The sequence below is a fragment of the Limulus polyphemus genome, unplaced genomic scaffold (assembly GCF_000517525.1).
Source record: "Limulus polyphemus unplaced genomic scaffold, Limulus_polyphemus-2.1.2 Scaffold3833, whole genome shotgun sequence".
NCBI classification, from domain to species: domain Eukaryota; kingdom Metazoa; phylum Arthropoda; class Merostomata; order Xiphosura; family Limulidae; genus Limulus; species Limulus polyphemus.
Window position 1 is genome coordinate 68,208 of NW_013669443.1, and position 15,165 is coordinate 83,372.

At 31.4% G+C, this 15,165-nt stretch overlaps 1 protein-coding gene across 1 annotated transcript in view; it reads right to left on the bottom strand.

Moving 5' to 3' along the window:
• The window catches only part of LOC106470124 (DNA (cytosine-5)-methyltransferase 3A-like), a 72,430-nt gene that overhangs the window by 43,371 nt on the left and 13,894 nt on the right, over nt 1–15,165 (bottom strand). Inside the window, 6 exon segments of the mRNA XM_022398710.1 lie at nt 2,477–2,597; nt 3,389–3,490; nt 4,141–4,290; nt 5,327–5,410; nt 10,106–10,321; nt 12,062–12,811. Coding sequence (XP_022254418.1) covers nt 2,477–2,597; nt 3,389–3,490; nt 4,141–4,290; nt 5,327–5,410; nt 10,106–10,321; nt 12,062–12,811 — 1,423 coding nt within the window.

Consider the following 15,165-nt stretch of genomic DNA (forward strand, 5'->3'; position numbering starts at 1 on the left):
ATATATATAAATCTATGTCTGTGTAAACTACTCGTACCTGATGATGACAAAACCTTGTTGAAACGTTGTGCATTTGCTGTTATGTTAAACTTATATTAAAATTTTTCTTCATTTCCCATTCAAGCCGTCTCCAGCCATTATTAGTCTCAAAGTGGGTTCCTTGTCATCAAATTTGAACTAATGAATCGTTTAAAACCATATAACAGTTGAGTCCCTGGATTCTACAGCCATCCTAAAGATTATAAGTCTGATTTACCCCCTGAGACCCATAGCATCTGCTTGAGGATCACTAGCAGAAATTATATCATGGGATTTCGATAGTCTGCTGCACCCATTATTGGACTTAGTCCCTGCTCATATCAATGGCACATATTATTTTCTTGGATAGTTAGATAATGACTCACACCTCATTACTGATAATTCTATTCTATTTACAATGGATGTTGTTCAACTGAAGAAGGTGTAGATTGTGTTATGACCATGAAAAGAGAAAACAGAAATGACTTCGAACTTTCTTTTAAATATTACAATTGATTGGTTAGAAAAAGCTCTAAGGTTCATGTTAGGTAGTGGGCATTTAAGATTTAATAAAAAAATCTTATAAACAAATTAGAGGAATAGCTATAGAAAATAGACAAGAAGTAGTCTTAGCTGTAACATTTATGTATATACTTGAATTGAAAGCACTTAATTCTTGCTAAACAGGAGGGAATATAAGCTCATCAATTTGGTACAGATCCATAGATGATGTATTCAGAGTGTGGAACACTAATTTAGAGTCTCTTATTTGTTTCCATGAGTTATTAAATACAGTTCATCCATTCATAAAACTTATGCCATACCAGGTAGAAATTTACCAATTTCAGATACTACAATTAACGTTAAGGATTAGTAAATCATTACTGGTATTATTAGCAAACCATCTACTAATGCCCTTTCTTTGCATTTCCACTCACATCATTCCCCTGCAGTAAAAATATGTCTAATTATTGGCTACCTCCATAGGATTGATAAAAATCTGTAATACAAAAAGGAAGTACAGAAGGAGGCTAGGGAAAATTTGATAACTCTTTTAAGAAAAAATGCTTACCCACAGGAACTTATATAAAATGTAATAAAAATATTTAATAGGCAAAAACAAAATAGGCATGTCCACTTGAAGTCGTGGAAATAAGGAAAGCACATTTAAAGCTCAGGTTACTTGGGTGATACCATAGAAATGTGATAATATTGCCATGAAACTGAAGAGAATAATTAGAACATAGAATTACCCCATAAAATAGTACAAAAACCAGACATCTCCTTTAAAGTATTAATAATATTAATAACAAGTTCACCATACAAGAAAGGAACACAATATGTAAAAAATAACTGTAGAGCTGCTATATATGGACTACATGATTGATGCTATAGTAAGAAAGTTGTTTATGAAGTAGCTTGTGACAGATTCTCTAGCAAGTATATAGGAGAGACTTGTCAACCAGTACATGACAGAATATCTGAGCACATGTGTGACATCCAAAACCTCAATGCTAACAATACTATTACTGAACATTATGGAAAAAAGCATGGGATATCACAAGCAGATAACATCTTATCAGATGTCAAGATCTTATCTAAATGTCATAGTTTTCTGGACTGAAAGATTAAAGAATCCATTTTAATCAAGAAAAAGGAAAAACAAATATGAAAGTTGACTTCTAGTGTAGAGACATCAATGGCACTTTTAAGATTTTAATATGTTTACATTTAAACTTTGACAAGTCTCTATACAATCTCATAATGGATAAAATACATTTTTCAACATTGTTTTGTGTATGTATTGGTAAACTAGGATGAAAAAATACTTACAGATAAACTTATGAAGATGTGTTTTACATACTAGCCTATCCTATGATATTATAATTAACCTGTTGATTTACACATATTATTTATGTACCATTGTTGGTTTGGTTTGTCTCAACAACTTAAATTCAAGAATGCTTGATATTATTTTAATATGATCTGAACCTTTTAGACATGTGAACAGATGTTCAATTAACTGATGACAGTGTTCCAGTTTAGTTACAAATGTATTAGTGAACTAATAGAATACTGATAGCTCCTGACAAAGCTGCAATTGTAAAATATTGAGCTAATAAAGATACATTCTGGAAATATAAGTCATTATTTTATTTACCTAAATAGAAATTTCTTGTAATAAACCCCTGTTTGTGTTAAAGAAAGTTAAGAATAATAAACCTATTATACTATTAATTACATTATACAAAACTGGTGACCTGGAACAAACTAACCTACTAAGAAGGAAAAACATATTACTAAATGCGAAGACTTACATATATTATCTTTTTTTTTACCATCCTGCTTAAAACAATAAAATACTATCTATATACGATATTAAATTTACTTTGGAACATAAAAACATTTCTTATTGTTCAAACATTTCACTCACAAAATACAATCTAACTACCATTACCAGCATCAGGAGTATAAGGATTGGGTTTTTGAGATTCTGTGTGAAAGCCATTTTTGGCCCAACTAAGCATCCCTGCAGAATCACTCTCAACAAACTCCACTTCAGCACGTACAGCCACTTCCTGTGATAAGATCAAAACAAAAGGTACAATTTAAACATTAACCTATAAAAATTCAAGTAATCTGTTTATAGCTTTATTTAGATAACAATTCAAACTTCTTTATAATTTGAGCTTTAACTTGAACTCATATTGATCAATAAAGATATTCAAACTACCAAAACAGAACAAATAAAATACAAAATTTGATTCAAGATTTGCAATACACTGATTAATAAAGTCTTTTAATAACAAGTTCGGATAACATGCCAGCAGTAAGTTTACAGACTTACAATGCAAAATATGGGGTTTGATTCCCTGTCGTGGACAGAGCATAGCTAGTCATTGTGCAGCTTTGCATTAAAAACAAACAAAACACATAAATAATTTTGTTAAACTGAAAAAAAAACATTTTTTTTAACATGAAGCTTTGTAGGAGCAGTCATACTTTGCTTGCAACTTTCATATTTATCAACCCTACTTTAAAAAAAGAAAAAGTCAAGCAAACCCAATAATACATATAGAATATTTTGTAATTCAAGCAGTTATTCATATTGTTCAAGTTCTAGTGCACATGAAGTACATGCTCCATTATATTTATGATTTAATTCAAAAGATGTTACATTGACAAAACTACCAGGGGTGGATCCAAGATTTTTCCTAGGGGGTTATGTTCTTCCACAAGGTCATGAAACCTTTAGAAAGAAAAAAATTTACTTGTTCTATTATATCTAAGGGTAACCATTGTCTGGTAATCCATGAATACATAACACTATATTATTCTTACAGTTCACACCACTAATATTTAGACTTACTCGAATTGCTTCTACAACCCCTGTTTTAAACATTTTTCCTGCAAAGTCAGTAAACTTGCTACTAAAATCATCAACAAAGTCCACAAGCTTGTCCCTTGGTAGCTGAAATAGTAAATGATTAATTAACAAACAAAAAAGAAAATGAGACCTTAAGATAATATGTGCAAGTATATTTGCAAGGAATTTAGATAAATGAAAATTTACAATATGATATTCAATGAACTTAATAGTACAGAAAAGTAAATAACGATTTTCAAAATAATGATGTTTAAAGGATAATTTACAGCACACAAATGTCCTCAAAAATATACAGAAAGTTATTCATCTTTTAAGCTTTTATCACATCACTTCTATTGAAAGATATAGGTAGTATTTTGCACCTATAACACTACAGTTAATCTTATTACAAAATACTTTTAAGATATAATGTTTAATACATTGTATTCCACATAAAACATTTTCATCAAATGGCTTCAATTATCCAATAAAAGAATCAAACTTATCAATTAGCTCCAACAACCTTTCCTAAAGACATTTTTCTCACATAAATTCAAAGTTCACTGCCATAATGAAGGAAAAAAATAAATAAACTCACAAACAAATTTTTTTATTAAACTGCAACTATTATTTAACAATCTGATGATTTATGTATAAATAGAAAATAATACTATACCAATCAAAAGTAATAAAAACCTTAAAAATACAAAACAATTTTATTTAGCTTCTTCAATAGTATACATAACATCCCATACCTCAGATATCTTGTGATCCCCAAACCAAAACACCCAAGTTTGACCAGGACGAGCAGGTGGCTGGCCACAGTCAGCCCCCCAAATGACTATGGCCGGCCACCAACGAGTCGAGCCAAGTTTAGCCCATATGATCTCTCCTACACTTGCATCCTGAAATTTGAAAAAAGTGGTTATGCTTTGTATATCTTCAATTTTTTTCTTTCTTTAAGTTAGATCATTTGTGCATTAACCACTTATGTCTACAAATGGAAAAAAAAACAATAAACTACTTTAACTAGAAATACCTAATTTTTCACAAGTTGTTTACCTGAGGTTTTAGATAATGTGGCCCCCCAGTGGCTCAGCAGTATGTTTACAGGCTTACAATGCTAAAAATCAGGTTTTGATACTCATGGTGGTCAGAGCACAGATAGCCTATTATGTAGCTTTGTCTTTAAGAACAACCAAACCTAAATAATTTAATAGATTTATGTGCACTAAAATAAGAATAATTAACATAAGTGCACTGCTTCACAGATTGAACATTTTTCCTATATTTTGTCAAGATTGTTTGTTTGTTTGTAATTATGCACAAAGCTACACAAGGGCTATCTGTGCTCTGCCCACCACGGGTATCGAAACCCGGTTTCTAGCGGTGTAAGTCCGCAGACATACCGCTGTGCCACTGGAGAGCATTTTGTCAAGAAGAATTATACTTGTAAAATAAGAATAAAAACGTTTCAATTCATTAATTTATACTGAATGGATCTCATTGAAATCAAAATTAAGAACAGTTGTCACAATGGTTCTTAACAGAAGCTTCTCATACAAAAACATATTACAAATGTATGCATTAAAGTTTTAAATAAATGTTAATTAGTTTTTAGAAACTAATTTACAAATAGCTGGTGCACTGAGCTATTAATTTTATTAATAATAAGTTATGCAATGGAATATTATGTGAGACCTATATTCATTTCCTACTCAACTTATAATATATTTCAAGCATGTGAGAAAGGGAACTATTTTTAAATCAACACATACTACCTGATTTACTAAAATTTTCAATTCACATAAATGTCATAATGCTACACATATACAAGGTTATCTTTACATGAATTCTGTGAATTAATTCTGCATTAACAAATGCAATTAGATTTTTTTCTCTGAAGTTTTTGCTAGAAACATGTATTAACACACTACATACCAAAAGCTTGTTAGTTGTGTCCTGATCCAATTCCTGGTTACTAATGTCAGATAAAAGCTCTCTGTCTTCAGAATTAAAGCTGTCCTAAAGGAAGAACAGAAAATATAAAATAGGAGCCACTGTTATCATGTAAAATCTCATCTTATCCTGTTTTTTTAGAGAACAAAAATGATTAAGTTGTGCTAAAATTAATTTTTCATGAGTCTACACTAAAAAAGCAACTTATGTCTGTTTGTTTAGCTGTGAAGAAAACTTCTCAACTTCCCAAACTCTGATCTCTTAGAAACTTTCAGGAATTCTTAAGTATGCCTTATTAGGATTCTAAAACCCCTTACTTTATTCATTTTCTCATTTTTATGGGTTTGTCAGCCATTTCAATTTTCCTCCTTCCTATAGCCTTAATAGTGGCATGTGACACACAGGAACACCATCCAACCTTCCATGTAAATCAGATAAAATAAATGCCACATATGGCATGGGTACCTTTGCTAGTTACAAAAAACATTGATTTACCTCATTTTCTTTATTCCTTTTTTACCATGTTCATTATATAATAACATGTAAAATCAAAAGTATGATTTCACACTTCCTTATGACTTAAGCAAAAAGTCCAAACTTGAAACCACATAGCAAAGCTGTAGTTCCTAGTTTTTCTACTACTAACCACAAGGTCAAATACAAATAAATTGATTCATATATCCAAATATATACATATCCACACATGATCAAAAGTTAAATTTAGAAAGGAGTGGATTTGAAAATTCAATTCAAACAAAGTGTCTACTACCATCATCTTATTTACATAAAATCTTCAATATAAAGTTGCATTCAGATACTACAGTTCTTCAAAGTACAATCAACATGCTAAAAAACAATAAAAAACACACCTTCTGAATGCTTATTGCAGTGTGTTATCGATATCACTAGATAACAATTAGCTAGTTCTGATTTAAGCTGAGCTTTCTCTGGAGGGGTAACAAGCTTCACAACATATAACAATCGAGGGACAACAAGAAGCACCTTGGTCCATCATAGCTGTCCCATTCATTTATCAAACATCCATCTGACTATACCTAGCCCTGACTTCCCAAGTATTCATCAAGCCCTCTTATGAACTCTCTCAATCCTGCTGTATCTATCATGTCTGAGGGCAATCTATTCCAAAGGCTGCTCACCCTGTTCAAGAAATAAAGTTACTTAATTTGCAGATGACTTCTACATTGCCAAGTCTTAAATTTACATCCTTTAGTCCTACCACTCTTACCATTAAACAGACAAAAAGATAGTGCATCAATCCATCTATTCCGCTTATAATTTTTAAAGGTTCAGTCAGATCCCCTCTAACCCTTCTATTCTCAAAACAAAATAATTTTAAAAACCTTAACCTGTCCTCATTTGACAGCCAGTCCCTCCCAGAAATCACCTTAGTAGCCCCTCTTTGAACTTTTTTCCAACAACTTAATGTCCTTCTTAAAGTAAGGAGCCCAAGACTGAGCACAATACTCTAAATGAGACCTAATTCAGAGATCTATACAAAGAAACAAAAACCTCCTTTCACTTATATTCAATATTCTTATTGATCCAAAATCCTATTTGCTTTCCCATTCATAACAACCCACTGACTGAAAAATTTGTGAAACTAATCAGCCAAAACCTCAAAATATTTTTCTTCCATAAAACTATTTAACTTATTTCTATCAAGGTGGTTATTATGGTATAAATTAATGATCCAAATCCATTTGTAAAAGAACAGCATTCTTCTTACAGTCAACTATACCTAAAATTTTAATATCTTCAGCAAACTGGACCAATTAGATTATCTTCTTATCAATATCATTAATGTAATAAGGGTCCCAGCATAGAGCCTTGAGGTACCCCACTTGCAACTCCAATCCAGTTTGACTGAACTTCATTTATTACAACCTTTTGCTCTCTCTTCTCTCAACAATTCTTAATCCTACAGAGATATAGGGTGTCGGAAAAGTCTGGAACCATAGGCACTTCATAAGTTTTACAATATGTGTTCCACGTGCTGTCCTTGTAATCCAAAACAAGTTTGGATGAACTCAACCTTTTCATGCTGTGACAGCACCATAATCAGTCACACATCTGAAATTAAGAAAGCTGCAAATACAGACCTTTTGGACACCTTGTAGTTTTCTTTATTAGTCTTTTATGTTGGCACTTTATCAAAAACCCTCCAAAAATCAATTTAAACCAAGTTTACACCTTTACCCTCATAAGCAGTGACATCTATAAAAAAGGTCAAAAGATTTTTGAGACAAGATGAATAGTGTTTGTCTCTAGATGTGATTTCTTTATTTCTGTGTAGATGTAGTAAAGACACAAGACAAAATGCTGAAAAAGAATGTAAAGAGTTATATCACTCTAAAAACAATAGAAATATTAGAAGAAAGGAAACAGATAATCAATGGCAATTTTAATATTTAATCTTTTGGTGTGTCCAGGGACACTACTAGCGTGACTTTTAGGTCATGGCAATCAATATATCTGAATATGTCAAAGGCCATGCAGTTAAAAGCAATATAATACTTAAGGGATCTATGTGAATACATCCAATTGCAACTGTAAAAATTCAGCATCAGAATCTTATCCTGACAAGGTTAGATGTAGTTACTGTGGAATGGCATATCAAGCACTTGATGATATATCTGACATTTGTTTAAAGGTGGCTCCCTGTAAGTTTTTCTGCAGATTCTTAGTACACAAGGTTTCGTTAGTCTAAAATAAACTGTGCATGCACCACCAATAAATCCATTTATGCCCAAAGTTTCTTTATACCTATCCAATATGTGTGTGTGTTCAAACATCAGCCAAACTATAGAAGTTCAAGATAAACCTACAATATGAGCAGGCAGTGACAAGAAAAAATGATTAGGCTCACCCAAAATTCAATAATAGAATACCCTGAAGTACATTGTAAGTTTTTACTTCTCCATGGATTTAATAATTTCATTTGGTTCCACCAGATGGCTGTAACAGAGACACATGCACAGACAGTAACATCAAATACAATATGCTTATACATGAAAAACCCTTTCAGTGCAAATGAAGTTACAAATATTAGAAATTATGTCATACTCTAAAGAACAGTAAGAAATGATAAGATAAACACATCATTTTAAAGAGACTCAAATACACACAAAATGTGAGCTAAAGTGAAATCATATTATACATCATATTATGAAATGAATCTAGTAGGCATTGAGAAATGGGGTATGGAGAGTAATATTTTACCACCAGGGCTTCATTTTCAGATGGAGAGGGCTGATTTTTGAGTTCAATCACAGCCAAAGCCCTGTTACTAACACTTTTTACTAACCACTACTTTTTCAAAACAGCTGCTCCAGTAAGAATTCAATTTCTCTCCTTTAAGTAAATTAAGAAAGTTTGTGGTTTCCATTCCTCATAACACCTAGGCTGGCTATGGCAGCTGCTGAGCTTTAAAAACTTTATGTACCAGTGCACTATGAGATTTGTAAATAAACTTTAGTGTGGATAAGCACATTACTAGCTAGAGATATATACTTTTAATAATTTTGTGTGCACATGTATGCATAAGTAACTTACTTACAGTGTAATTTTAAAAATATGAAAATAATTGCATATAATTCTAAATCTTAGGATGTATACAAACATAGCATTAAAATAAAAAAAAATTAAATTCATTGAACACTTGAGTGATAAAACTATTAACCAAGTTTACATCACACTAGTTTTAAAATAAAGATAATTTTCATAAGAGTATTGAATAATATATCTAACTGATAATGGCTGGAGACGGCTTGAATGGGTAATGAAGAAAAACTTTAATATAACAGCCATTATTAGTCTCAAAGTGGGTTCCTTGTCATCGAAATATCTAACTGATACCCACCTGAGACCCATAGAAATTACAAATTAAGACAATTACACAATTTTTTAAAAAGCTATTTTATATACTAAGCATGCTAACAACATAAGAAATTCATACTTGTTTAATGGAATGTCCTATGTAAAGTATAAAACATTTAACAAATTACTCCTACAGGTGTAATTTCAGATTATTCAAAACCATTGTCACTTTTAAGGAAAACTCTTCACAGCTAGGTCTCACAAGAATATCTAAGTTACACTGAAACATTTTAACCAAAATAATTTACTTTATTTTCCTAACAGGAGGCTGAAAATTGTTTTTAAACTCTTAAAACAAAAAAGAATTAAATAATTTTATTTATTTTTCTCAGACATATTTGAGGTTTTACTCATTATTATACAAGTTAGTTATTTTATTGGTAGTACTTATGCTGATATGTAAATAACATCACATTTCTTTTAATAATCATTTATTTCTTCAAATACATTTTTTTCCACAAAAATGTTTGAATTTAAATATTTTATCTGTGAATGTTAAATCAAATTCCAACTCTTAGATTGGCATGTAAAATATAATTTCACAGAGTGCTTATTATTTTTCAGATTTTAATTTTTTTTTTAAATTTTGGAAACTAATATTAAAATATCCAAGTTACTTTAAATAGGTTGCATCCTCTGAAAATTCTGAAAGTGATAGAATTGCCTTTTTTTTTATTCTCCCATGAGAATTAAGCAAGAACGTACTAACCCATTTTTGGAATGATTTGGACACTGTAATAACAAAATCATTCAATAAAAAGTTATTTTTATTTACATAGTATTCTGGTTAATAATTGCAGTATAAATACTGAAGCTCAACAAAAGAAGATAGTAAATACATAAAAATCTCGTAAGTACACTCACTGGTGATGCTGCTATCTGAGAAGATGAAGATGAACTACATATTGATGATTTCTTTGGTGACTGATCCTTGTGAGATGATTTAGTTATGGACCCTATTCCTTTGGAAGGGCTTGTTTTGGCAGTGTTGGTACTCACAATAATTTTGGCCTGCTTGTTTCCTACACTACCTTCTTGAGATGAAGGAGAGACCCGACGTTTTCTCATCATAATAAAACTCTAAAACACAAACGGTTTAAAGGTATAAAATAACACAAAGGTGCTTGCTATTTATTGAAGGATAGAATGATTAAATTAAAATATTGAGAATACTTTAATTAAAATTGGTAGCTGAAGGAGCTGCTTTTGCTGGGTTTTTTTGCTTTCATAAGAAAACATACATGTGGTTCCTTTTTCTGATTTTTTTCAATCATACCTTGCATAAGATATGTAATCACTATAAACCAATGTATTAAGAAGGCATACTATATGTTTTTCACTGCTTTACTTAACAAGTAAAATTTTCAAAATTATATTGTTTTTCTTAGTTCCCTGGTTCGATACAGAGAAGCACTCAAGTGGGTTATTAACTTTTGGTTTCTTTATGGGACAACCTAGGTTAACTGAAGGCCAAACTGCTTATCTGATTTTCTTATAGAAATAATAAGGTTATTTTCAAGTAATGAACTGAATTATTCTTGTCAGCAAATCATATAATAGTTGCAATTGGAATCATCCTTGACCTTCACTCGGGACCAGATTAATAAGCTCTCAGAAGGGTTAGAAGCTAAAAGTGAGCAAGTGCCTCCTATTTTATACAATTATAGAGATACAAATTATATTTGCATGTTTGACATTCCAAATACAGTGAGCAAAAACAGTTCAACAACAGCACAAAATATTTATTCATATACAATTTATATATATATATATTTTTTTTTAAAGAACAACTTTACATTTTTACAAAATATAGTAGCTGTATGTCATTTACTGTTGAATTATTTTCAAGAAATTAGCTACACTTTCCACAAAATTCAGCTAGACATCATAGCCTTGCTGACTAAATGTCTGATCTGTCTATTTATAGATAATAACTTGAAACTGTTTTTTTTTTCATAAACGATTCAGAAAATGTAAATTATGAATTAGTAACACAAATCTTAGTCAATGACTACTTGAAAGGTTTTTGCTAACTCTTTGGGGGGGGGGGGAGTAAGCAATAGCTTGGTCAGAATGGTCATTAATCTGGCCCTAAATGAATTTTTGCTTTATAACATTTTAATCAATAACACCTTAGTAACAAGAAAATGTTGCTTTTAAAAATTATTTAAAAAAATAAAACTTTTCAAAATGAAATTTAAAATGTTACCATGTTTAAACAAACACTTTAAACCTTAAATTGTGAACTCAGTGCTATACTCTAAATCTGTTCACTCCTAACTTGAACAACATTTTAAATCTTGCTTCTTAGAAGTGCATGGAAAGAACAACAACATTAAATAGGAAGTACTCTCACAAGTTGCTCAAACTCTGAAATGTAACAATGAAAGTAAAAGTATCAAGGAAATATGGAAGAAACTTAATAAAACACAACTGCAAAAATGATGGAAAAGGGAACTGCAAATTATGTAATTTCCTAAACTCTTCTAACTTAGAAAGATTGCAAGCTCTGCTCTCCCAGCCCCAACAATGTCTTAAATGTGTCAATAAACCCTCAAGTGTTTAACTCAATAAAACAATTATTGATTCCTGTTAGATCAGCTGGTCAAGAGGCATGAAGGCCCTTAAAAGACTTTGCAAATGGCAAAATTATACACTTAATATTGCCTTTAAAGAGTCATGTGAATAATTAAAATAACACCTTATTTTGTGAAATAAAGAACTCAGTATTTTTTTTTCTACAAGAAAATTTCATTTCATTGATTTTACTCTTTACAATCAAGAATTGAATTCAACTAAAGTTGTTCAAATGTATAATACCTGATAATGTTGAACTTGAGAGGGTCTAGGTCTTAAACATTCCTCCCAACCATTTGAGCCACGCCTGACTGGACTGGCCTTTACCATATAATCACGTGGGACCTTGCAACTTGACCTTGGAGAGACTTGAAAAGGGACTAGCTGGTCATCTGAATCTTCATTTTTCTCCAGTGGGGATAAAGGAGCTGAATCTACTGATTCTTTATCTTCTAGTTTCTGTTCAAGACAAGAGATAATAGACTCCCCTGCTTCCTCAACTTTTTGATCCAACCTTTTTCCATCTATATTGTAATGCTGTTGTTCTCTAGAAAAATCAAAGGATTTTTTGACTGGTTCCTTGATTTCCTGTTCAACATTTGAAGTGGAGTTTTCATCTGAATTTGACTCTTCTGGAAGTTTATTAACTGTAGCATCTTCCAAAGAAAATGGAGGAGATTCTGAATGCTCATTTAAGCTGAGATCTTTGATTGCTCCGGTCACTTGCTCTGATGAGGAGTCAGGTTCTTCTGATGTACAAGAATGAGAACCAGAAGACCTAGAGTACAAACTTAGGTCTTCAGGAACAAGAACATTTCCTAAATCTGTAGATTCAGAGGGGAAATGTGATTCACTTCCTTTTGACTTAGATTTTACTTTTGGTCGTTTCTTCTTCTTTTTCTTGTACTCAAATGGAATCTTATTTTTACTTTTCTTTTTCTTCTTTTTCTTTTTGTTTGGAGTTGAGTTTTTTGCAAGTTGACTCAAGTAAGCCTGCAAAAAGTATCAGAAATATTACTTTCTGAGTCCCAACTCATGTTAAAGTGTCACATAAAGATGTAAACAAATATCCAAATCATATAAAATTGACTGCAAAATATGTTGGACTGTGATCTATAATAACAATTCTAGCAGAAAACAAAAAAGGCCAAGTTATGTTCATAACCAGCAAATGTTATGTTTTGGAACAAGCCATAAAAGCCACCACTAGTTTCAACATTTTGCTAGTGCCATGCTGATAACTATGTTTACAAATGCCATGCTAGTTCACATTTGTAACTGGTTTTAGAAGCATTATACTGGTTCACCTCAATCACTATTTTTGGAGGTATTATATATTTTCACAGTGATAACTGTTCTGACAAGTACCATGCTGGTTCACATTTGTAACTGGTTCCATGGGCATTATGGTGATTCATACTGGTTTTTAATAGATAATAATATACTGGTAACTAGTTTCTTATGGTATCATACTGGTTTATACTAATAATTAGTTTTTCTTGGTACCAAATTGGTTTATTCTAATAGTTGGTTTTATGGGTACCACACTTGTTAACATCAGTAACTGGTTTTTCATGGTATCATACTTTTTAAACTAATAGTTTGTTTTACAGGTACCATGTTAGTTAATATTGATAACTGGTTTCTGATGATATCCTAGTGGTTTTTACTAGTACTTTGCTAGTTCACACTAATACCTGTTGTTTTGGTACTATGTTGGTCAGTACTGATAACTGGATTTTGCTAGTACCATGCTGATGAACATTTGTATTAATACCATTTTCAACCAGTTAATGGCCCTATGCTTACATCAACATATATATCTGTGTATATATATATATATATATAATGATTGCATACTCTGAAGAAATTCAGGTATCCTACACCAGGATTTTTAGCTTGTTATAACAAAAAAATACAAACTCTTAAGCAATAACAATTTTATGATGTTACACAAAATGCATTTTAAAGTTTATAGACCTATAGTAGTAAAATTACACAACCCGAAAAGTTAAAACAAAAAATATATTGAAATATATTCAACACACGAGACTTGAAAACAAGATAAACACAGCATAATTTTTGAAGTGTGTGAGAAAGACATAGCATTATATTTACCATACTTAACAGATTTAAGTAGTATTTCCCATCTTGAACAGTTGATAGATGGAAACATGATCGACATGAAAACAAAAAATATAATGAAATATATTCAACCCATGAGACTTGAAAACAAGTTAAACACAGCATAATTTTTGAAGTATGTGAGACAGACATAGCATTATATTTACCATACTTAACAGATTTAAGTAGTATTTCCCATCTTGAACAGTTGATAGATGGAAACATGATCGACTTGATGACTGCATTAATTCTGAGCTGGTTAAGAGAAAATTGGGCAGTTTAAAAACAATAAGGCTCCTGGGCCAGATGATATACCCCCCAGGGTTTTGGAGGAGGTTAAAAATTGGATATGTGAGCCACTTACTACTATTTTTTGTCAGTTCTTGAATAGTGGGCAGGTGCCAGAGGATTGAAAGTTAGCTAATGTAACTCCTATTTTCAAGAGAGGTGATAAAAATTGTTTCAGTAATTATAGACCCATTAATCTTACATCAGTTGTGGGAAAAGTTATAAGATGCTTTGCAAAGTTCTTTAACAAAGTTTAGAATTTTATTGGATAGTCAACATGGTTTCACTAAGGGAAAATCTTGCCTTACAAATCTTTTAACATTCTTTGAAAAGGTTATTGCTTATGTAGATGATGGTAAGGGTGTAGATTTGGTGCATCTGGATTTTCAGAAAGCATTTGACAAGGTGTCACAAAAAAGGCTTGTTAAAAACAATTATGAGAGATAAGTTAGCTAATTGGATAGAAGAGTGGCTGGATGGAAGAAAGCAAAGGGTTGTTACAAAGGGAGTTCAGTCAAACTGGATAAATGTCACAGGTGAGGTACCTCAGGGCTCAGACTTAGAACCTTTGCTCTTTTTGACTTACATCAATGACACAGATAAAGGAATGGTCAATAAATTACTTAAATTTGCTGATGATATTAAAGTCTTGGGTGTTGCTGGCTATGAGGATGATGATGCTGATTTACAAAAGATTTAGATAATTTAGTAAGTTAAGCAAACAAATGGCAAATGTTTTTTAATTATAATAAACACAAGATAATGCATGCTGGTTATCATAATTTGGATGGGAATAACCTTAACAGTGTTATGAAAGAAAGGGATCTTGGTTGATCAGTCTCTTAGGCCATCCAAGCTAGTGGTAAGGGAAATAGGATTTTAGGTTGTATCTACAAAAATACTAAATACAAGACTAAAGAGAGTACGATTTCATT